This window comes from Aquarana catesbeiana, linkage group LG01, assembly GCF_042186555.1.
Source record: "Aquarana catesbeiana isolate 2022-GZ linkage group LG01, ASM4218655v1, whole genome shotgun sequence".
In the NCBI taxonomy this organism is placed as follows: domain Eukaryota; kingdom Metazoa; phylum Chordata; class Amphibia; order Anura; family Ranidae; genus Aquarana; species Aquarana catesbeiana.
The window spans coordinates 513655294-513680232 of NC_133324.1; the positions used below are offsets into that span (position 1 = coordinate 513655294).

Sequence of the window (24939 nt, forward strand, 5' to 3'; positions counted from 1 at the left end):
GTGGATACACGCAAAAGCAGGACTCGGGAGCACACCCGCACGGGTGTCCACCAAGGAGAGCGCTTCTCCAACGTGGACACCCGGTGCAGGGAGGAGCTACCAGCGCCGCTGGGGGACCCCAGAAGGGGTAAATCGGGGCCACTCTGTGCAAAACGAACTGCACAGTGGAGGTAAATATGACATGTTTGTTATTTTCAAAAAAACAAAAGAGGGTTTACAACCCCTTTAAGGCTTTCACCTTCCTGTAAATCTAAGCACATACAAACAAGCTTGGAGGAGCATGAAACATTCTATGATTGGCATAACCTCCCCCCATAAAGTTTTGAATTCAAATACATATTTGTATTATGATTGAAAACATTTGATATTAATTATATATTTTTCCTTTGTATTTCAAAGGTGGGTTTTTTTTTTAGAAGCTCCTCTTGCTGATGTTTCCCACTGTATATTGGTTATGAAAAGGTACTTAGATTTTTTTTTATTAAAATAAAGTTTTGAAAAAAGAAATAATAATACAAAAAATGTAAAGCGCCCCTGTTCCCCCATGGTCAAGCACAAATGCAAAAGCATAGATAAGTCTTTAAGACATATGTAAATGGTGATCTCAAGACACATGTGAGGTATTGCCACAAACGTCAGGGCAAAGGTGATCATTTTAGCTCCAGACCTTCTGTGTAAAGCCTTGTATACACGATCGGACTTTCCGACGGAAAATGTGTGATGACAGGCTGTTGGCAGAAAATCCGACCGCGTGTATGCTCCATTCGACCATTGTCGGATTTTCCACGGACAAATGTTGGATGGCAGATTTAAAAATTTTCCACAAACAAATGTCTGTTGTCGGATTTTTCGAGCGTGTGTACACAAGTCTGTCAGACAAAAGTCCAAAGTACAAACACGCATGCTCAGAAGCAAGGAAGAGCCATAAGCGGTTGGTCTTGTAAACTAGCGTTCGTAATGGAAAATTAACATTCGTGACGCGGCAAATTATGAAATATCGAAATGCAGCGTACAAATCTCTTCTTCTTTAATGGGATAATAATGAAGCTGCTTTGCTGGTGATACTGATGGAGTTATTGCAAACCAATTTTCAAAGGGTTTTTTTTCTAGTGATATCAAGAATAATATTATTGTGCTTTTTTAAAATTTTTTAAGTTACCACACCATTATCCTGTAGTTTTTAAGATCAAAGATACAACTATGTTGGTGTCTCTTGTCAATTTTACATTGTATTTTTTTAAATGTAACTTCCTACTCCCAAACTGTCATTTGAAGTAAAACACATAGCCAAGTATTATTCTACACAATTTTTTTATTGTGCATTAAAAAAAGAAAACAAGTAAAATTAGACATGCTATCTGCCAATAGAACTTAACCAAAAAGTGCATTCTATGCATCTAAAAATATAATAAATATACCAAATCAAATCATTATTCAACCAAAAAAATTATCAAAATTTCAAAGCAATAACTCCAAGGCCAATAATAAATAACACGTTATCTCCTCCAATTCCGCAACATGTCTGGTTGATGAAACGAACTGAAAAGCGCGAAATGAAAAGTGCCAAATGAAAAGCACGAATCAACACTCACCAAACTTCTACTAACACGAAATTAGCAGAAGGAGCCCAAAGGGTGGCGTTAAAGAGCTGAAAAACAACGTCACTACATTCGTATTTGTTGGCCAACAATTGTGTGCCATGTGTATGCAAGACAAGTTTGGGCCAACGCCCTTCAGACAAAAGTCCACGGTTTTGTTGGCCAACAATCCGATCACATGTACAAGGCTTAACTCTAAACTGGTAACCCGTCTAGGCTTTTAAAACATTACCTATGGAAATTTTTAGGTAAAAGTAGTTTGGCGCCGTTCCCTGGGTGACGCAATTTTAAAGCATAACATGTTAGGTATCTATTTACTCGGCATAACATAATCTTTTATTTTAAAAAGCTGGCATTATATAGTGTTTGTGTGCACTATAATGCATCAAAGTATATTTTTTCCCCAAAAAATTGCGTTTGAAAAACCACTGTGTAAATATCATGTGAGAAAAATATTGCAACACCCATGTTATTCTGCAGGGCCTCTGCTAATAAAATATAATGTTTGGGTGTGCTAAATCATTTTCTAGCAAAAAAAAAGATTTTTACACATATGTGAGAGGTGTCAGAATTGGCCTGGAAGTCAAGTGGTTAAATAAACATTTTGTGCTCTCCACTTCCTAGCTGAGTGAGGCACTGGTGATATAACCCTGTCCTGACAGCTCCACCCTGGGAAGTTCCTGACATATGTAAGTAAAGAGATGGATTCATCTGCCCTTAGTGAAAATTGCCACCATGAGAAGAATGGGCAGAAAAAGAAAAAACAAGGTATGGTATGCAAAAAATAAAAAGCCTGATATGATCTAGTCTTTGTAGATTGACCTTACTTAAAGTGGTGTTCCGGCCGAAATTATACTTTTTAAATAAAAATACCCCTATAATACACAAGCTTAATGTATTCTAGTAAAGTTAGTCTGTAAACTAAGGTCTGTTTTTTTAGTTTATAGCAGTAGTTTGTTATTTTATAAACTTACAGCAGGCCGTGGCCATCTTAAGTTTGGGCATCTGAAGCCAGACTGTATTTTTTCCTGGATCTCATCCTTGCAGATCTCGCACATGCTCAGTGTAGCACAAGCAGTGTAATAGGTTTCAGGTCAGGTTTCCATAGCAATGGCAGTGTCAGAGGAAGTTGCCGCCCCTTCCCAGAAGGCATTGCAAACAGGAAATGATGCGATGGGCCACGGCCAGGGAGGAGGAAGTGAAAAATGAATACAGCAGATATACAGTAGGTGCTGAGAAAATTTTTTTTAAAAATATCCAATTCGTTTACAGTGCACAGTTTAGTGAGGGATGCTGAAGAGTTGAAAAAGTGGGTGGAACTCCACTTTAACATTTCTAGGGGTGGTTTTGTTATTTTTATAATAAGGGATGCTCTTTAACTTTCACAGGACAATCAAAAAGTAACCAGCATTTTTTTCTAAATAAAGACATACATTTTAATCAGTTTGGAAAGGTGAACAGGTCTTTTAGTTTTGCACACTGCATTATGTTGTGAAACGGGGCTATATGAGTTACTGAATAATATAAAAACTTTAAAGTGGTATTAAACCCAAAAGCAAACATTTATTATATTGCAGCTTACCAATTTTTAGATGTGATGGCTGCATTTATTTTCTTTTTTAGGCTTTCTTTCCTTTAGTTTCACTTGGTGTGGCTGGAAGCCAGTAAGTCTGTTGTTTTTCAACAGAACAAGCTCTCCTCCAAATGTATCAAAGTGTTGAAAACCATTTATCCCTGACAGGGCCACTTACAATGATCAGCTTTTATTTTTTATGTAAAACCTTTATCCAGAAAAAGGTTACTGTAACAGCTTGTGTAAAAGCAGTGTGAGAGGAAGTTCAGCTTTTATTTGTTCGTTTATCTAAATCTGCTAGTCCATCTAACACTTCCCTCTCCCCAGACTGACGATGCTGCTGTCCAGAGTAGAGGCATTCTAATCAGGAGGTGTGCTACTGACCAAATAACCAGGTGAAAACCAGAGGAAAAAAAAACTAAAAAAAGAAAACAAATACAGCCACCAAATCTAATGATTGGTAAGCTGCAATGTATTACATTTTTGGTCTGGGGTTATAACCACAATAAATACATTTAAAAATGTACATTCTATTTTCTACATGCCATAACACATAACAACTAACCAGATTGTGTTTACTATATTCTTCATCTTTTTTATTGTGCAGTTAGCTTGGACAAATTGAATAAATTCTCTGTTTTCAAAGTAGTTATAGAATGGGGAAGGATCAGTTAGATACTTCTATGATGAGAGGTGTGGTATACTCAGAGTGCCTAACACCCATTGAGAACACAGGTGCTCGTTTTTTGTTGTTTGTTGCCCTTTCAGGACTATAAGCTCCAGGACCTGGGGTAGTAAACCGTGTCTTTGGAACTTGATGACGTCCAAGCATGGAATAAGCTGGACCTTTCTTCATGAAGGTATTGTTATCTATTTGATGATAGTGAGCTGGACCTGGTGTAAATGCCAAATCTTCAGAATGCCCTCCGTGACGTGTCCGGCCAGACACAGTAAAAGCTGGGGCAGAAGCTTTCCCTGAAACTCTTGGACCCAGAACTGGAGGCAGAGAGTATGTGTTAGGTGCTGGAACCTGATCAACTGTTCTGTAACGGGTTCTGGAGCCCATGGAGTATGAGGGGGGTTTGCGATGGGTTGGAATGATACATTTCTCAGGTCTGTAAACTCCAGGACCAGGTACAGCTTCCTTATTATCTGTGAAAAATAAAGCAGTGATTAGAGTGAATGAGTCATACAGACATGTCATAGTCATATTTCTTAGCAGTGTAATGTATTATATTTCAGGCATTTAAAACAGTAACATTCCAATCTATCCATTTGCATAGTTGCCAACAGTCCCGATTTTCCTGGGACAATCCCAATTTTGGGACCCTTGTCCCGATCGGAGGCTGTCCCGAAACGGGATTTTGCCCAGGGAAATGTTTGCATTTTAATTTTTTGGGCAGCTGGCTTCAGCAAAATGGCCGCCGGCGCCGTCACTACATCATTCCCCCTTGTGTTCAGTGGCGGGAGGAAGGGGGCACGATCTGTGCAGCCAATGAATCGGCTTCTCTCTTCACACTGAAAGCAGGGTTTGCTGCACGGATCGGCCCCTCCCCTCTCCACTGAACACACGGCACCAGCGTCCGCTCATGCCATCTTACTTCTAATGGGGGACGTTATGGGAGGGGAGGGTCTGCACTGATGGAGGGGGGGTCTGCACTGATGGAGGGGGGTCTACACTGATGGAGGGGGGTCTACACTGATGGAGGGGGGTCTGCACTGATGGAGGGGGGTCTACACTGATAGATGGGGGGACCGCACTGAGGGGGGTCTATACTGAGGGAGAGGGGTCTGTACTGAGGGGGTCTATACTGATGAGGGGGGTCTACACTGAGGGGGTCTAAACTGATGGAGGAGGTCTGTACTTAGTGGGGGGTCTGTACTGAGGGAGGAGGATCTATACTGCTGGAGGGGCGGTCTGTACTTAGTGGGGGGGTCTTTACTGAGGGAGGGGGGTCTGTACTGAAGGGGGACCATAGTTGGTGGAGGGGGGGTGACACCAATTTTTTTCCGCACCGGGTGATACCAGCTGTAGTGACACCACTGGCTCTTGTCTCTGCAGCAATTTAACTTTAATGTACAGGAGGGGGGGTAACTATATACAGGAGAATGGGGGGTTACGTATATACAGGAGGGGGGGTTACGTATATACAGGAGGAGGGGGGTTAACTATATACAGGAGGGGGAGAGTTAACTATATATAAGAGGGGGGTTAACTATATACAGAAGGGGGGAGTGTTAACTATGTACAGGAGAGGGGGGTTAACTATATACAGGAGGGGGGGTTAACTATATACAGGAGGGGGTTAACTATTTAAAGGAGGGGGGGTTAACTATGTACAGGAGGGGTAACTATGCACAGGGGGGTAACTATGTACAGGGGTGTAACTAGGGGGAGAGGGGAAACTATGTACAGGGGGAGGGGGTAACTATGTACAGGGGGGTAACTATGGCTCTGCCTGGGACACTGATTTAAGGACTGAGGCTGGGAACACTGGTGTAAAGGCTGACTGTGCTGGGGGCACCTGATGCAAGGAGGGACTCTGCTGGGGGCACCTGATGCAAGGAGGGACTCTGCCGGGGGCACCTGATACGAGGACAGACTCTGCTGAGGACACCTGATACAAGGACAGACTCTGCTGGGGACACCTGATGCAAGGACGGACTCTGCTGGGGACACCTGATGCAAGGACGGACTCTGCTGGGGGCACCTGATGCAAGGACAGACTCTGCTGGGGACACCTGATGCAAGGAAGGACTCTGCTGGTGGCAAGCGACGTGGCTAGTGACACGCTCAGGGATCCCACTGATTCGGCATTATGGTGAGTTGAATGATTTAATTTTATATTACAATGTAATAATAGAAATAATGCGCTTCAATCATCCTGACATCGTAACAATCATGGTGACGGGATGATTGAAGCGCTAACACCAGGTGTTTGGAGTATCTTTATCTTGCTGATTGTTAAACTTTCTAAAATACACATATTTCTATTGTTGTGCAGGATCTGGGGCTGCTGTCCCTTCATTCTTCCCTCCCCCTTTCCCTCTCCATCCCTCATTCATCTCAGACTCTAACCACACACCCTTTGAGCCACGCCCATTTAAGCCACGCCCACTATTTCACGCTCTGCAGTATTTTTTCATTGATATGCCATGCCTACAAATGCATGCCCCCCCCCTAATTATTATATGGCTCCTCCTACAGCCAAAAAAAGTGTCCCACACATTTTTTTTGCAATGTTGGCAACTATGCATTTGTAAAGTATTGACTGACTGCAACATGTCCAAAACCATACATAGAATAGATACTAGTGCTATCTAAAGGACAACCCAGCCGGAGGGCTGTTTATTGTTAACAAAATAGGTAACCCTGCACCAAGTGAAATATGTGGGCTGCTTTTATGTCTCCTGAAAATGCCAGTGGCCTGGCTGTCTCCTACCTTGGTGCTTTCTAAAGCAGCCTGTACAGTTCAGTTGTTTTGATTCTATCAGCAGGTTAAATGAAAGAAAATTGGCCCGATTCCCCTATTCACACATTCTTGGTGGATGGAGGAATCCTCCACACTGACCTATTGTATTCTGACAGCAGGGAAGCTTCCCTCCATCAAAATCCACTGATCAGCATTGCAGGCTTTAGCCCGAGGTGTTGATTGAGCAGGGAAAACCTGACAGGGTTATTGTAAGGATTTCAGTCGGTAGATCAACTTCTGTACAACCACACATATATGGATCAAAGTTCAGTCCATTTATGGCCAGCTATAATCACTGACCTGAAACAAGCATGCAGCCAGAAAATTTAGAGTAAACCCAAAACTTCTGATTTGCCTATTAGTTTCTGAAAGCTGTAACAGTAATGCCCTGTACACACGGTCGGACATTGATTGGACATTCCGACAACAAAATCCATGGATTTTTTCCGACGGATTTTGGGCCAAACTTGTCTTGCATACACACAGTCACACAAAGTTGTCGGAAAATCCGATCGTTCTGATCGCGGTGACGTACAACACGTACGTCAGGGCTATAAACGGGGCAGTAGCCAATAGCTTTCATCTCTTAATTTATTCTGAGCATGCGTGGCACTTTGTGCGTCAGATTTGTGTACACACGATCAGAATTTAAACGATCGGATTTTGTTGTCGGAAAATTTTATATCCTGCTATCAAACTTTGTGTGTCGGAAAATCCAACCGTGTGTACAGGGCATAAAGCTTAGCTCCCAACTATCCCTGATTTCGAGTGACTGTCCCTGATTTGGAACAAAGTCCCTCTGTCCCTCTTTCCTCCTCATTTGTTCCTCATTTTGGTTTGATCTATATAGTTGTATATAAAATATACTCATTGCCATCCAAAAAGTGTTTCCCAGTGCTAAACCTTTCATATAATTTCTAAATTGCTGTATTTGCAAATTCCAAAAGCCAGTATAAAAAAGTGATAGTGGTAAAAAAAAAAAGCACTTGTGGGTTTAACTAATCATTTTTTTTTTTTTTTGTATAATTCTTAAAGAGGCGTAGTAGGGGTCCTATGCCTACATACTTTTGCTACTAGGTGTTCCTCGTTCCTATCTCAAAAAGTTTGGAGGTATGCTAAAGTGACTCTAAAAGTGTTAGAACCTTTGGATTAGTATAACAGCCTGGCAGCTGACATATTTTCACTTTTACTTTAAATGAAAAAAGATGCACCTAGGCTGTAACCAGCCTGAGCTTTAATCTGTGTACCTATTCTGGGTATTTTGGGTTTCCCCTTAACTCAGAATATTGTTTGTCTCCACCTGTTGCTGGGAAGTGTTCTCCAGCAGATAGAGCAAGAAGAAACAGAATAATGAGTTATGAATATTTATTTTACCCTGGCCAATTGCTACAAGGTTCATTGCCATTTATGTAGGCCAAGAAAGGTGATAAATATTTGGGGAACCCTTCTAGAAGAGTCCTCTAGTCTCCCGGGCATGCCCTGCGGAGGGTATGCTGTTAGATGGGTCCTGGTCCTTGCCTACTGTTTCCTGCACCTTAGTCCTTAAGAATGGGAATAAGCATATGCTAGGGCTTGAGAGACAAGAAGGTGGCTCAAGTCCATCGCTGGTCCCAGCTTAAAGAAGAACTCTCACATTTTTTTTTCTGTTGCACAGGGGACATGCTTTCGTACATGCTTTGTATGCTTAGCTATGAGGTCGGAAAGGCTGAAGGATAGAACACTGAAAAAATATGACTTGTGTGAGGGATTTATGGTAAATATTTTTGAGCCGAGAGAACAGTATTTTGCTATTTTTGGGGAATCCTGTAGTCTACAACCCTCTTTCCCTTCAACCCTAAAGTGGAACTTTAGGCTATCTAATGAAAATTGGTGGGCAGTCAGAATATTTAATGCAGAAGAGACATGCTTTGTTACCTGCTTTAGTGCACGCGCAGCTCACTGTATAAATTGCCGAATCCAACTGAACTCCCACGCATGCGCAGGAGTGACATCATTCCTGCCCGGCCAATGACAGCGGCTGGTGATCGAGGCCCAGATGCTGGTCACCCAAAGATGTCAGCTGCCGGGCAGGGAGATCGGGGACGTTGCATCGCTGGAGCTGAGGTGAGTTTAGTTCCGATTTAAACAGATAAAATCTTCAAGCGAGAATTGGCAGAGTGATGTTACTCAATTGATTGCTGCTAGGTTGGGGGGTTCTTTGGGTCAAGAGTAAGTTGGCTGCGGGGTCCAACAATCCAGCAACTCCCTGACCTCACAAATGCGCTTCTGGAAGAATGGTTAAACATTCCCATAGACACACTCCTAAACCTCGTGGACAGCCTTCCCAGAAGAGTTGAAGCTATTATAGCGTCAAAGGGTGGGACAACTCAATATTGAAACCTGCAGGCTAAGACTGGGATGCCATTAAAGTTCATGTGTGTGTAAAGGCAGGTGTCACAATACTTTTGGTAATATAGTGTAAATAATCATATAATGTTTTTAAATTAATGCTTCTGTTTAAAATTTTTAGCTATATATGCATAGTTGCAAACAGTCCAGATATGCTCAGGAAATTAGGCTATGTCTCTGGCAGGGGCAGACTGGGCCAGGGGGTCCGATCCCCCTTAAAAAGTCCGGTGTGGCGTGAGCATGGTCGGGTGGTTGGAAAAAAGGTGTCTTCCCATGCCGTCCACATAGTTGGCTGGGTGGGCTGAGAGTTGGGACTGGGTGATGGAGGGAGGGATGTAAGAAAAAATTTCAGCCTGCTACTGGCTGAGGAGGTAGCAGGAGGCAGGCTGCACCGCGTCCCAGCCAATGGGTGCACTGTCTATTAGTGCCCGTGTTGTGGCATGGAACTGCTGGGAGAAGAAGCTGCAAGAGATTGAGGTGAGGAGGAACACAATGTGTTATGGCCAAACAGTTCTAGAATCTCACTCTCTCTGAAAAAAACAGTGTTATGGCTGAACCTGTATTTAGTAGGCCAGTGCTGTGTTTTGGCCTAGGCCAACAAGGCCCAGGCCTAGGGCGGCACTTTGTGGGGGGCGGCAAAAAGCCGCCCCCCCCCCCAAAACGGCACCCGCTCTCCTCCCGCACAGCAGGGCACATCAAGAGAGTACAGCTTGGGAGTGCAGCGGCTGCAGATGGGGCCAGGAAGCAGTTAAATCAGGAGCTGTCAAGCCGCCCCTGTAAAGCTGTGATTCTCTCTCTCTGATGTGGCCAATCATGGGGAGGGAAACAGCGGGGAGGAAGCTGGGCGGCGGCACGGCAAAATCAATTAGAGCCGCTCTCTCTCTTTCTTCTCTCTTCTCCGTTCAGCTGACAGAAAGGGGAGGGGGGGCGAGCGGGGGAGTTCTCTGGTAAATTGAGCAGCGCTGTGACAGGGAGAGGAGAGACGCGGGTTGTCTGTGTATCTCCCCCGCTCGCCCCCCTCCTCTTTCTGTCAGCCGAAGAGAGAAGAGAGAGAGAGCGGCTCTAATTGGTTTCCCTGTGCCACTGCCCAGCTTCCTGACTGCTGTTTCTCACCCCATAATTGGCCACAGCAGAGGGCCAATCAGAAGACTCTGGGGGGCATCATGGGAAGAGTAATCCCTGAAGAATGGCAGCCCTGTGTGTCCACAGACATCGTTCTACAGCCCCCAGCATGAATGCACTCTGCTGGGGGGGGGGTTACAGGAGGAGAAAAAGAGAGTACTGTGCTGGGGGAAGCCAGATAGGGAGCCACGCTGTACCCGCACCACCAGAGCCACGCTGTACCCGCACCACCAGAGCCACGCTGTACCCGCACCACCAGAAAGCCACGCTGTACCTGCACCACCAGAGACACACTGTACCTGCACCACCAGAAAGCCACGCTGTACCCGCACCACCAGAGCCACGCTGTACCTGCACCACCAGAGCCACGCTGTACCCGTACCACCAGAGCCACGCTGTACCCGCACCACCAGAGCCACGCTGTACCCGCACCACCAGAGCCACGCTGTACCCGCACCACCAGAGCCACGCTGTACCCGCACCACCAGAAAGCCACGCTGTACCTGCACCACCAGAGACACGCTGTACCTGCACCACCAGAGACACGCTGTACCTGCACCACCAGAAAGCCACGCTGTACCCGCACCACCAGAGCCACGCTGTACCTGCACCACCAGAGCCACGCTGTACCCGCACCACCAGAGCCACGCTGTACCCGCACCACCAGAGCCACGCTGTACCCGCACCACCAGAGCCACGCTGTACCCGCACCACCAGAGCCACGCTGTACCCGCACCACCAGAAAGCCACGCTGTACCTGCACCACCAGAGACACGCTGTACCTGCACCACCAGAAAGCCACGCTGTACCCGCACCACCAGAGCCACGCTGTACCTGCACCACCAGAAAGCCACGCTGTACCTGCACCACCAGAAAGCCACGCTGTACCCGCACCACCAGAGCCACGCTGTACCCGCACCACCAGAAAGCCACGCTGTACCCGCACCACCAGAGAGCCACGCTGTACCCGCACCACCAGAGAGGGAGCCACGCACCACCAGAGAGAGAGCCACGTTGTTCCCGCACCACCAGAGAGACGTTGTTCCTACGACCCCAGAGCCATGCTGTACCCGCACCACCAGAGAGCCATGCTGTACCCGCACCACCAGAGAGCCACACTGTACCCGCACCACCAGAGAGCCACGCTGTACCCGCACCAACAGAGGGGGAGAAAGATGAAGCCACTGCCAGGGTAGAGATGCTACACTACTGACTAGAGTTGGCCTGGGCAACCCAGAGTGAGTGAACGTCCAGCCGGAGGAATCACTGTTGCAGTTTCACCGGATCTGGTAAGAGAGCCTGTTGGCCATTATACATTACTGTTCCCAGGAACTGAGCCATTAGGAAGTACCTAATCTGATATCCTCTAGGCCAACCCTAGTGACACCACTGTCCCAGAGCCCAAAACAAGTTACGGCACTGAGTTTCGGTAACTGGCCAGACAGGGATGCGCCAGCGTGGACACCCAGGACATCTGCCGCCCGGAGTCCCACAAGCGTCGATGGGCTTTCAGTAGCAGCCCACACCTCTCTCCCCACTGTCAGCCACACACACTCAGTACACAGCCAGGAGGAGGAGGAGCCACAGAGGAGGGACACGACTTCAGTGCAAGAACCTCCCAAAGCACCCAGCACATATCCCCTTACCCCCAAATGAAAAGATGCTGTATCGCTCACTGTCCTCCTCCCGCGGCGTCCCTTTGTCCTCTTCCCGTGGCGTCCCTCTGTCCTCCCATGAAGATGACAGGGCGGATCTTAAAAAGGAAGGGGTGTGGCCTTGACAGGAAGGGGTGGGTCATAGTTAAATTAGGGGGGTGCGCAAGCTTAGTCAGGCCTAGGGCAGCACAAAACCTAAATACACCACTGTAGTAGGCACATGGGGGAGTTGCTTCGCATGAAACCCAGATCTTCCTCTCTCACTCTCTCTCCCTCTCTCTCCCTCCCTCTCTTTCTCTCTTTCTCCCTCTTTCTCTCTCCCTCCATCCCTCCTTCTCTCTCCTTCCAACCCTCTTTCTCTCTCCCTCCATCCCTCTTTCTCTTTCTTTCTTTTCCCTATATATTACCACATTCTCCACTATATATGTCATCTTAGACTCTTTTTAACCACACCCCCTTTAACCACCTACAGACCGGAAGATTTTACCCCTTAATGACCAGGCCATTTTTTGCGATACGGCACTACGTCGCTTTAACTGACAATTGCGCGGTCATGCCACGCTGTACCCAAAACAAAATTGACGTCCTTTTTTTTTTTTCCCCACAAATAGAGCTTTCTTTTGGTGGTATTTGATCACCTCTGTAGTTTTTACTTTTTGCGCTATAAACAAAAAAAGAGCAACAATTTTGAAAAAAAAAACAATATTTTTTACTTTTTGCTATAATAAATATCCCCCAAAAAATAAAAATAAAAAAAAAAAACATTTCTTCATCAGTTTAGGCCAATATGTATTTTTCGACATATTTTTGGTTCGCAATAAGCGTATATTGATTGGTTTGCGCAAAAGTTATAGCGTCTACAAAATAAGGGATAGATTTATGGCATTTTTATTATTTATTTATTTTTTACTAGTAATGGTGGTGATCTGTGATTTTTAGCAGGACTGCGACATTGCGGCGGACAGATCGGACACTTTTGACACTTTTTTGGGACCATAAAAATAGCCACTGATTACTGTATAAATGTCACTGGCAGGGAAGGGGTTAACACTAGGGGGAGATCAAGGGGTTAAGTGTGTTCCCTGGGAGTTTTTCTAACCGTAAGGGGGCTGGGCTGACTGGAGGAGGAGAGAGATCGCTGTTTCTAAGCACTAGAAACAGATCTCTCTCTAACTCCCCTGTCAGAACAGGGATCTGTCTGTTTACATTGACAGATCCCCGTTCTGACTTTCATTCCCGCGATCGGTTCCCCACCACACAGCGGGCGCGTGCGCGTATCTGCTATGGCTCCTTAAAGGACATGCACCTATGGCGATTTGCGGGAACGACCTGCCGCAGTATAACAACGACGACTGGTCGGCAAGTGGTTAAGCCCAATATTTAGCGTAATTGAAAGGGTGCGACTTTTTTTCACTCCTACTAGGCCACGACTACAAATAAATGCCCCACCCCTAATTAAAATAATACACCTCCTACAGAAAAAAAGCATCCCTAGGACGTTTTTGAGAATGTTGGAAACTATGCATATGTACATGGGACAGACACATTTACTCCTTATATATTCCAGCTCTACTTCTTGCTACGCAGTGCTATACAGTGGTTGTACTTTTCTCACACAGGTGTCTGTCAAAATACATGCATTCAGATGCATTTGGAGCTCATTTCTAAACACCATCCAAAAGTATGTAATTCTTTTCTGTGGGTGAATTCACACCTAGATGTGTGCCTCAAGCAAGTAATTTAGAATTATTTGTTGTTTTCCTACTAAATTTGGGCTCCACCTAGTGGGGAAAAAGTGTGCAACCCTATATTAATTAATGGACTTATTTATTAGTGTTTGAACCTGTAAAGTTTCCATCATCCCTCACTCTAACAAGAAGTAGTCACACACATCCTGGGAAGCTTGGGCACCTTTTCAGGAGTTCATGTGAAGAAGAAACCGCTGCAATGCCCATCCATCACCTTAGCACATGCCTACAGTTGGGAGCTACACCTGTGCCACGCTTAAGTGGCAACATCACTGGTATAAACTGGATCTACTTGTACCCAGTATCTGCTGCAAATTTCAGTAACAGAAGAAACTATTTTTTATAATTAATGTATTCTTACTGTTTTTTTTTTTTTTTTTTTTTTTTTTCTTTATTCCCACTTTTACCTCACCCTGTTCATTTCAATAATGCCAGCGATTGTTCACACGGTCTGGTTTATTGAAGGAAAGAATTTTGTGAGTCCTGGGAACTAATTTATCCTGGTTTTCTGCAGCTAAATGCATGTAAATGCAAGTACATCTACATACAGGAGAAATGGATTTGCAAAGTATATTTATACTTCCCATATCAATTTGTTTGTGTTATGAATCTGTGAATTGGTCAGCTCCTTCAAATGATACACTCCCTGTGTAACTATTATGCTGTTAAAGTGGTTGTAAAGCCAAAATGTTTTTTCCCTAAAACCTTTTACGTACAGCTAACCTATCACCTATCAACGCCCATCTGTGCTGCCTATAAGTGCCACATATCAATGCTTATCAATGCCCCCTATCAGTGCTTATCAATGCCCCCTATCAGTGCCCATGAGTGCCACTTATCAATGCCGTCCCATCGGCAGGACTCTGAGCTGAGAGCATTTCTCTCATACAGCTCAGAGCCTACACTGACAGTTCCCACTCCCTCCTCTCTCGCACGGACAGGACAGGAGAGAGACGATCTGCTCCTTCTCCTCCCGCCCCTCTCCACCTGTGTGCTCTGCAGAAAGTGTTAAGCTAAGCAGCTGAATGATCAGACTCAGCTGCTTAGATTCATGCCCTGTACACACGGTCCTCGGTTTTCTTCGGTAAACACGGTTTTCCGAAGAAAAAGTCTGATTGGAGCTTTTCATCGTATATTCCGACCGCGTGCATGCCCCATAGGACTTTTTTACGTCGAAAATTCAGACGGACTTAGATAGAGAACATGTTCTATATTTTTCCAATGGAACAAATACCTACGTGTTGTCCCGTCGTATGTGTTGTACGTCAGCGCGTTCTTGAGGGTTGGAATTTGGTGTGACCATGTGTATACAAGACAGCTTGAGCGGAATTCCGTCGGAAAAACCTTCAGAGTTTATTCCAACGGCAAAACCGGTCATGTGTACAGAGCATCAGAGTTCCCGTGGTGAACACAGGAGGAGAGGGGCAGGAGGAGAAGGAGCAGATTGTCTCTCTCCTCTACGGTCCATGCGAGCGAGGGGGGGGGGACTGTCAGTGCAGGCTCTGAGCCATATGAGAGATACGCTCTAAGCACTGCAGCAAGCAACCCCTCTGAGGCCCCTCTACAGTAGCGGAATGCTAGGGTGGCTCATCCCCCCCTTCATAGCTATCACCCGCTTGGTGACCCAGATCCGGGCAGCTCAGGGATGTCTCACTCTTGGGAGCAGCAGGCTGCTTGGCATGCCGTGATGTCAAGGTGTGCTCCTGAGCAGCTCAGTGTGTAGCTGGGAGAGAGGGGCCCGGGATCAGCAGAGGGAAGCTGGATAGGAGGGGTGACAGGGCAGTAACATATAGAGGAATTGATTCCTGCTTCCTGCAGCTGCTGAATGCCTGCGGGTGGGAAAGGAGGAGAAGTGGGCCTTCAGCGGCTGTAGGAGGCGGAGATCGATTCCGCTATATGCCGCCCCTCCTATTCAGCTGTACAGTGCGACCTTGTGACCCCTGTTGCTATGCCCCTGCTGTGGTTCAATGCACCAGCCCTTATGTCACTATGACACTGAAACCACAGTGAGGAAGACCAGGCACCTGACAGATCCAGAAATGTCAGATGTTGAAGGGATTACATAAATCTACATCAAAGGGTGATACAGGTCAGCACCTGCCAGACAGGTAAACGCTCTTCTTTTATATAACCCCTTTAATTTTTATTTTTTTTCAATGACATGGTCTCTTAACCTTCTCCTTAACACTGTATTGCAAAAAAAAACAAAATGGTGGAGGTGGATGGCTTTTTTTGGAGTGATGTTTAAAAATGACATTTCAGAAATAGCCCTCAAGTGGCCAGTGCAACCATTAATGGCTGTGAACCAAGCTGTCATTGGATGGCTTGTTTCACATACACAATGTACAGTGATGATCCAAGCGGCTCTGTAAGATGTGATTACTGCAATGACCAATCACAGCAATCATAAATGTACACAATGCACTATTTACATTCAAAGCCCACCCATTCACCTTAAACCAGAGCAATGGGAGTTAAGAGATGTACAGTGGAACCTTGGATTGCTAGTAATGCTGTTAAAGAGCATTTCGCAATACGAGCAATTATTTTTTTTTAATTCTGACTCGGTTTGCAAGTGTTGTCCAGCAAAACGGGCAGGATGCAAGCCTCTGCGGTGTGCAGTACCGCATTTGGCCAGAGGTGGCAGAGGGGCAGGTGACACTCGGAATGGTTCAGATCCGTTCACAAATACTCGGAAACACTCGGAAATACTCCATTCTCGAGTGTTTCTGAGCCTTTCCGAGGGTTTCCAAGTGCAGCCGAGAGGTCTCCGAGTATTTCCGAGTCTCTCCGACCCCCCCCCCCCCCCCGCACCTCTGGCCACATGCGGTATTGTATGCAATAGAAGTTAATGCGGAACAAATTATTGTCGTTTCCATTGACTTCTATGGGGAAACTCACTTTGATATGCGAGTGCTTTGGATTACAAGCATTCTCATGGTACGGATTATGCTCATAATTCAAGGTTCCACTGTACAGTGTATATTACCCCCTCACCTCCCTTATCCTGCACATCTGAGCATTAACTCCTCAATCCCTATCCTCCCACTGTATATAACCTGTACATTACCCTCTTGCCCCCCTTCTGCCTCTAAGTATACCTATGATCCTGCGTATCAAGTGCATCATTACAAAACTCAGTGTTTTACCCCCTCAACACCAGCATGTTTCTACATTTCCACAAAACTGGCAATAAATCCGATGACATTGGTTAAGTCTTTTTCTAAAAATGAGCCATTTTGAGGGTGCTTGTACTGTCATAGCATTTGTATTTGCTATGTTTTATAACAGAAAATAAGGAAAACATTGTTTCAATTTGTATATACACACACACACACACACACACACACACACACACACACACACACACACACACACACTGGTACTCAAGTGGTTAAGATAAACCAAGCAAAAAAATAACTGAAAACAAGTGTTCACTGCAGCTTGTTCTTTCTCTTTAAGATATTGTAGTTGCAGCAGTACTGCGGTATTGTGTCTCCATCTAGTGGACACAATACATAAAAGTCCACAAAGCTGTTTAACAGATTAGTAAAATATAGGCCTTATCTGCAGAATAAGAGCAGCAGTGTTTAAAATGTTTAGTTACATAGTAGGCGAGGTTGAAAAAAGACACACGTCCATCAAGTCCAACCTATGTGTGTGATTATATGTCAGTATTACATTGTATATCCCTGTATGTTGCGGTCGTTCAGGTGCTTATCTAATGCCGCGTACACACGGGCGGGCTTTTCAACGGACTAGGTCTGGCGGACTTTCCGACGGACTTTCCGACGGACTTTCCGACAGACTTTCCGAATGGACGGACTTTCCTACACACGATCAACCAAAGTCCGACGGAATTGTACGTGATGAGACATACGACCGGACTAAAACAAGGAAGTTCATAGCCAGTAGCCAATAGCTGCCCTAGCGTCGGTTTTTGCCCGTCGGACTAGCATACAGACGAGCGGACTTTTCGACCAGACTTGAGTCCGTCGGAAAGATTTTAAACATGTTTCATTTCTAGGTCCGTCGAACTTTTGGGGAAAAAAAGTCCGCTGGAGCCCACACACGATCGAATTGTCCGACGGACTCCGGTCCGCCGAACCAAGTATGCCGTAAAGCCTGGTGGTGTGTACGCGGCATAATAGTTTCTTGAAACTATCGATGCTCCCCGCTTAAACCACTGCCTGTGGAAGGGAATTCCACATCCTTGATGCTCTTACAGTAAAAAGGTTAAACCTTTTTTCTTCTAATTTTAATGAGTGGCCAACTCCCTTCCGCAAAAAAGTTTTATCCCTGTTGTGGGGTCACCAGTATGGTATTTGTAAATTGAAATCATATCTCCTCTCAAGCGTCTCTTCTCCAGAGAGAATAAGTTCAGTGCTCACAACCTTTCCTCATAACTAATATCCTCCAGACCCTTTATTAGCTTTGTTGTCCTTCTTTGTACTCTCTCCATTTCCAGTACATCTTTCCTTAGCAGCAGGTTAGCATTGCTTGTCCACTTATTAACTTAATTGTGTGTGATATAAAATAATCAGACTTTGTCCACAATAGTCTTTTGTTTGGATCAACTCTCCCATCATGAAAAAACATAAAAAAGCAAACAAAACCAAATACAAATTTGTGAGGTGGTTTAAAAAAAATTAGAAACATCTTCAAAACTTTGATTTTAGCATACCTCCCAACATTTTGAGATGGGAATGAAGGACACCTACTAGCAAACGTATGGAGGAATAGGACACGCCTCCTGCCACACCCCCTTAAAGGAGAATTAACCAAATAAAAAAGGTTAATTAAATCCACAAGGGCTTTTTTTTTTTACCACTACTATTCCTTTATATTGGCTTTAAAATTTACAAATGCAGCAATTTAATTTAAATTGGATGAAAGGTTTAGCACTGGGAAACACTTTTTGAAAGATAAAAAGTGGATTTTATATACAACTATATAGATCAGACCAAAATGAGGGACAAATGAGGGGGAAAGAGGGACAGAGGGACATTGCTCCAAATCAGGGACAGTCCCTTGAAATCAGGGACAGTTGGGAGCTATGCTATTAGGCTTAATTTATTTGGGCTGTAACAATCAAAAAGCGTCCAGTGATTCTCAGCGTTAACTACTATTTGACTAGCATTAATGGCGCTTCATTGCAACCTAGGGAGAATTGACAGACAGTACCAGACATGTAAGTGTTGCAATAAAAGAGGAATTGTTGATTTCTGTGCTGGACTGTCAATTTTAGGCTTCTGGTCTTAATTGTTTTGTTTAGTGTGTTGGTAGATTTTACTCTGCACCTTTTTCTGTAAGAATCCCTAAAGCTGGGAAGGGTACAATCATAACCTTGTGGGTGTAACTTATATGCATGTATGAGCTCATGTACATTGAATATATAGCTCTCCATTCTGGAAAATGGCAGCTCTTTTACCTCCATCTCCCGGCTTGGCCAGGAGAGGGAGCCTTTCACCGTTGGATGTAAAACAAACGACGGAGGCTGCAACCATCTTGAGAGGAAGAGGGTGGGATCGTTAAGATCAGGACAAAGAGACAAAAACAATAAGTGCAATTTGCCTGAAAGTGAATTTATTCAGTAAGTCCTTCCTAAGAAAGTACTTTGGTTTCAGATTTAAAGGTGCTGCTCTTCATTTGTGCCATGTTGCACTTCATAGAGTTAACAGCAAGAGTGACCAGGATAATGACATCTTCAGAGTTGTCATCCCCACCTTCTCTTTCTTAACACCATTTGTCAGTCTCTGCACCTTCATATCCTATCCATGAATATAAGGAAAAGTAGTAGAGACAAGATTCAGCTTCACATTAGGCAGGCCATACACGGGTTGCAGTAAAGAAATTTGCTCGATTCCCCCATCAACACAGACAGTGTGGATGTGGGAAACCCTCATGTCGGGCCATTGTCTTCTACCGACAGGGGAGTGGGGAAAACTGTCCCCGCCGGGAGAAGACAGTGATTATTGCTAGCGGCTATAGCAGTCGCTAGCGATAATCACAGGTGAAACCCAACATTTTGGTTGTACCTAAGTTGATAGATCGATCAACTTGGTACATTCAGCCTGCCTATACAAGGTTTGAATCTCGGTCGGTTCCTGATGAACTGGCTGAGATTCGAACCATGTATGGCCTGCCTTAGCCTAACCCTCTACAGGTTTGTCTTGATGTAAAGTATGTAAAGACAACACTGAATAAATACAGAGTCCAGAAAATGTGAAAAAAGTGGTCTTATTAATCCATACATATGCAGCACATCCTGGAAATATATCTTGGTATAAGGTTATGGTATATGTGTTTTGCAAGTCCACAAGGTACTTTTAGACTAGTTTACCAAATTTCCATGCCCTCTCACATAGCTGTAAATTGAAAAGAGCTGGTCCACCATTCCAAAGTCAGGATGAAATCCATATTGTTCCTCCTGTATAACAGGATTCAAAAAAGAGGGGCTCTCCTCTACAGTATTCTGGCAAATGTTTTTACCCGCAGGCTGTTAAGCTGGAATGCACCTTGTGTTTCCCTTTCTTCAAGAGTGGGATCACCAACCCAGGTTGACATTCTAGAGACACAAAAACAACATCCCACGTAATAACGATTAGCATTGTTAGCAAATGCTAACAAACTCTACCTGCATCGGAGGTACAAGGAGACAGTGTACTAAGAGATGTGTGGGATCCTGGCATTGCACCCATGATCTGATCGCGGGTGCAATGCCTTACAGGCCGCAGAGTAAAAAAAATAACAAATTCACATTTTTTACCTACAAAAGGATGTGCATTTATTATTTTTTGTAAAAGGTGAACTTATCCTTATGGGTTCACACTGGTACAACACAACAGTCGTATGACTGTGGTTCCGACTTTGCACTACGACTTGCAGTCTGACTTCCATCCAACTTCCATGAATGGGATCTGACTTTGATCCCGACAATACCAGGCCCTTTGTGTCTGGTATGAATCTTTAGGTGAAGCCCTCCTCCAGGGTTGAGGACAAGGTGCTTTGGGGTGGGGGGGGCGCAGGACCCCCCTGCCCCAAAGCACCCAACCCCCCATGTTGAGGGCATGTCGCCTGGTATGGTTAAGGGGGGGCACTAGCTCGTCCCCACCCCCTTTCCTGACCTTCCAGGCTGCGTGCTCGGATAAGGGTCTGGTATGGATTTTGGGGGGGACCCCACGCCATTTTTTTGGTGTGGGGATTCCCCTTCAATTCAATACCAGACTTAAGGGTCTGGAATGGTCTTGGAGGGGGACTCTATGCCTTTTTTTTGGCGTGGGGTTCCCCTTCAGGATCATCAGAGCACAAGTCGAATGCCTCTGATCAGTTAAGACGATGATCCGACTTTGATCCGACTTTAATGAGATTCAATAGGCTGATAGGCTGTAGGATCAAAGTCGGACCAAAGTAGTGCAGGAACCTTTTTCAAAGTAGTGCAGGAACCTTTTTCGATGTGTGTCGGACCAGTTAAGATGGCTCTCATAGGGAACCTATTATTTAGACACGTCTTGCGACTCGTGCTCCCAATGTCAAATCGTTTGTCGTACCTGTGTGAACCCAGTCTCAAAGAGAGAGTACGCTGGTTACTGCTTTTACTTTGGAGAGGAAATTGTTACTGCACAGTTATCCCGGGCCTCAAAGCAGACCAACATTAAGGCCCCTTTCACACTGGGGCGGGGACGGCCTTTATCGTCGTATTTGCGGAGGTATTCGCCCGCTAGCGGGGCACTTTTAAGCCCCGCTAGCAGCCGAAAAATGGTTAAAACCACTGACAAAACGCTTCGCCGGCGGTATAGCCGCGCTGCCTATTGATTTCAATGGGCAGGAGCAGTGGAGGAGCGGTATACACACCGCTCCTTCACCGCTCCAAAGATGCTACTAGCAGGACTTTTTTTACCGTCCTGTCAGTGCAGCCCTCTGGCTTTCACACTGAAGAGACAAGAGCAGCTCTTTCAGGGCGCTTTGCAGGCACTATTTTTAGCACTGTAGCGCCTGCAAAGCGCCCCAGTGTGAAGGGGGTCTAAAGTTTGATACTTATATTACAGTTAGCTTAGCTAGATAAGGGAGAATTAGCTGATATTTTATATGCAGATGCTCTATGCCAAAACATTGATTCCATCTATAAATATCGAACTTGTTGCTTTCTTTGCATTAACCATTTATCATATTTTCAGCAGGAAGCCATATTAATACAGTTCTATTTTATGTATAATCGTCTGCTTCAATGTATCACTGGATTTCAAGGGAGTTATAAGTTTCAAGTTGTACTCACATATTTTTCACAGCCAACACTTACAGTGACTGACAAACTGACTTTACGTATTCTGCCCACAGGTACAACTAGCCATGTAAAAGTGGCATACAGCATGAGCAAGTGGTAACCATAGACATAGTTCTCTGTTGTCACAGCAGGGGAAATAATAGGACCAACAGACTAAAATAGATAAATGATCTCACTCTCTTTTAGCTTATGACAAAAAAAAAAGTTTAATTCACAAACCGAAAGATCATTTAGATGTGGAGTTATCCCGTTCAACACAATGAGCATGTAATCACTACTTTATCCTGAGTCCTTACTTTTTTTCAGGTGTTATTTTATTACCACCTTAAATAGCTTCTCAGTAGGCAGCTCATCTACACTCACGGGTTTATTAAGGAGTGCCAAGCTGTGTGATTGAATGATAAATACAAATTTGAAAGCAAATCAAACCTACTTACAAAATATTAAACAAAAAAAAAATATTACAAGTGAATTGTATGCAATAGTGCAACCCAATGCATGCAGTAATAACTTTAGTGTAGTGAAAACATTTTTCCTTCCTAATGAAAAAGAACGCATGGTAACCAAATACTTTATACTTTTTTAAATTTAGCCACTGGTGGAACAAGTGCCATAGATGCTATGTAGCCTGGGGCAAGGAGAGTAGGTAGCAGATCCCTGCATAGCTCTCACCCGCCATCCTTTCCCTGGACTCAGCCAACATTTGTTGCTCACTAATAGTGTCTAACAATTTTGGACAGAGTAGCATATGTTATTGCTGAGTGTTCATTCCACTGACCAGCAATGTACGAGAAGGCATTCTTCCTCCCACTGACCACGAACATGAGACATACTCTTCCTTTTGCTGACCACTAGTAAGGATCATTCTCCCTCCAACTGATCACCACTGTAAGGAAGCGTTTTTTCACGCTTACCACCTTTGTAAGGGGACATTCTTCCCCCCAATGGTCACTAAAGTAGGGGGCCAAAAGCACATTTTGGCCCCCTACTTGGCTGTTTTTGTATTCCAAGAAAGAACCTTGAGTTTAGGGCAGAAATACAAAGAACATATGCCAGTTTGTATTTTATGTATTATCAATTTTTTTTGTTGTTGTTATGGTATATGATGATAAATAGTACTCACATTATGTAGGTAAGGACTGTGTTACATGTCTCTAATAATAAGGGTGTTTTAGCATTTTTTTCTGCTGGATGGAATTTTCTATGGGCTCTTTAAATTCTAGAACTCAGAATATTTTTTTATGTTTAAAAAAATCTTTTATGTTACAGACTGTGTGTTTAGTGTTGCTTGGACCTACCAGCTGATTTTCCTCGAGCCTGAATGGAGTAAGCAGGTCCAGCACTTCTGCCAAAGCGTGTCAGGCATGGCTCCACATAATAGCGAGGTCCCGGGCTGGAATCATTAACATGAGCTATTGGAAAGCAAGGAAGCAACATACAGAAATACATTGGAAACATATAAGTAAGAAATAAATAAAAAGGAGTACTAATTATAGATATTTTTACAGTGTCTCAACAGAGTAAGCGGAGCTTACAATCTAATGTTCCTAAGGTCAAACATTCGTGCATATTATTACCTGTTAAAAAAAACTACCCCAATATTATGTTAGAAGGGAAGCACTTTGTAAAAATCCATGCAAACACAGCAACATCTATAAACTCTATGTAAAGTAAAGCTATGGTTGACTCCAGGCCAAGAATGGAGAACTGCAAGTCAACAATTTTAACCACTACACCATTAAATTAATGTTGTAATCTTCAAGAACATACATGGAAAAATAAAGTAGTAACTACATGTAAACATTGATATGAATTAGTGACATGATATTTTTTTACCTACAATAGTTCAACAGAGATTTAATAAAGATCATACGCACCAGAATGGCTTGGCCGTCCATGGAAAGAATAAGCTGGGTTGGAATGTTTTGTATAATCATGACCTACAAACCCTACAGTTGGAGGCAGGTTGTAACGACCTGGACCAGGACCTGTTGTAGAAGATGTTGCAAGAGTTACATAATGAAGGAGGTACTTGGGAATATAGGATGGAGGAAACATAATATTTAATATGATTGGAAGGAGAAATTAGATACTTATATATTCCTGGTTCTTTCTGGCAACAAATCGGCGCAAAACATATTCACTACAGTAGTCAATCAGAAACCAAACTAAATCAGTCTACTTTAAACTTTGCTTTAAATGACTGGATAGGTTCCTAAAAATGTTTGAGCAGAGAAACAAAAAAGTTACATAGCACATAGTAGTATCAAGCAATACATGCTCACCTACCTGTTTCTTTAGCTGCAATCATTGGTGTTTTTCTTTCTGTGTGCTCTCCCATTTTTTCCAATGTCAGTTATTCGTCTATGTTATTTATCTTCGTTATTTCCTTTTAAAAGCTCTTGTAAAGAAATAAAATGTACACAGAAAACTTAAAAGACCATACAGAGGTAAAGTTTATGGGTTATAGAGAATGTATAAAAAATAGCAAATGTTTTTTGCTCATTAATCAGATGCAATTGTTGATAAACAGGGGTTTCTTGTCAAGGATGCTCTTCAGTTATCCTGTAGGTCACACCATGGTAATGTGACCTGAGGATGTTCCAATATGTGTAAGCTTATCCGTATGCTATCTCATCACCCCCCTCCCAAACACACCCATCAGCCCCTCTCCTGTGGGTTCCAAGCCACTGGAGCAAGAACACCTTCATTATGATAGTTCATGAATGTTACTTAACCATTTCTCTGCCCTGTACATCTAGATTTAGGAGCATTAGAATATAATGATGGATTAATGCCCCTAGTATAGGTAACCACTGTAAAAAAAGACTGAGCACCTTTACATAGATCCAATATAGATATTGGATATCCAATATTTGTAATGAGACAGTGTTTTGGCTAATAATGGAAACCGTTGACACCATTGCTAGACATATTCTTGGCACTGAACATATTTATAAATTTTCAATAGCATTAATTAAAAAGGCACTGTTGAATAATTTAAGATTTGAAGATTTCTCTGCATTCCCATGAGCACTCATTGGCGGTCCGCAAATATATTCTTAAGATTTGAAGATTTCTGAATAACGATATCCCAC

At 44.0% G+C, this 24939-nt stretch overlaps 1 protein-coding gene across 1 annotated transcript; it reads right to left on the reverse strand.

Annotated features, from left to right (window-relative positions):
• Positions 1-3254: 3254 nt before the first annotated feature.
• On the reverse strand, positions 3255-24182 carry CIMAP1D (CIMAP1 family member D). The gene is made up of 4 exons (XM_073592331.1): positions 24131-24182; positions 23719-23829; positions 23140-23253; positions 3255-4323 (listed from the first exon to the last, which is right to left on the reverse strand). Exons 1-4 carry the CDS (start codon positions 24180-24182, stop codon positions 3839-3841), a joined length of 762 nt encoding a protein of 253 aa, XP_073448432.1. The 3' UTR covers positions 3255-3838.
• Between the last annotated feature and the right edge of the window lie 757 nt (positions 24183-24939).

Excerpts from the sequence above, each read along its gene's own strand:
- CIMAP1D (XM_073592331.1), bottom strand. The coding sequence starts at position 24,182 with ATGGGAGAGCACACAGAAAGAAAAACACCAATGATTGCAGCTAAAGAA. Across the intron at positions 23,830-24,130 it reads GATTGCAGCTAAAGAAACAG|GTCCTGGTCCAGGTCGTTAC; the intron begins GTAGGTGAGCAT and ends CTTCTACAACAG. Across the intron at positions 23,254-23,718 it reads TGGACGGCCAAGCCATTCTG|CTCATGTTAATGATTCCAGC; the intron begins GTGCGTATGATC and ends GCTTTCCAATAG.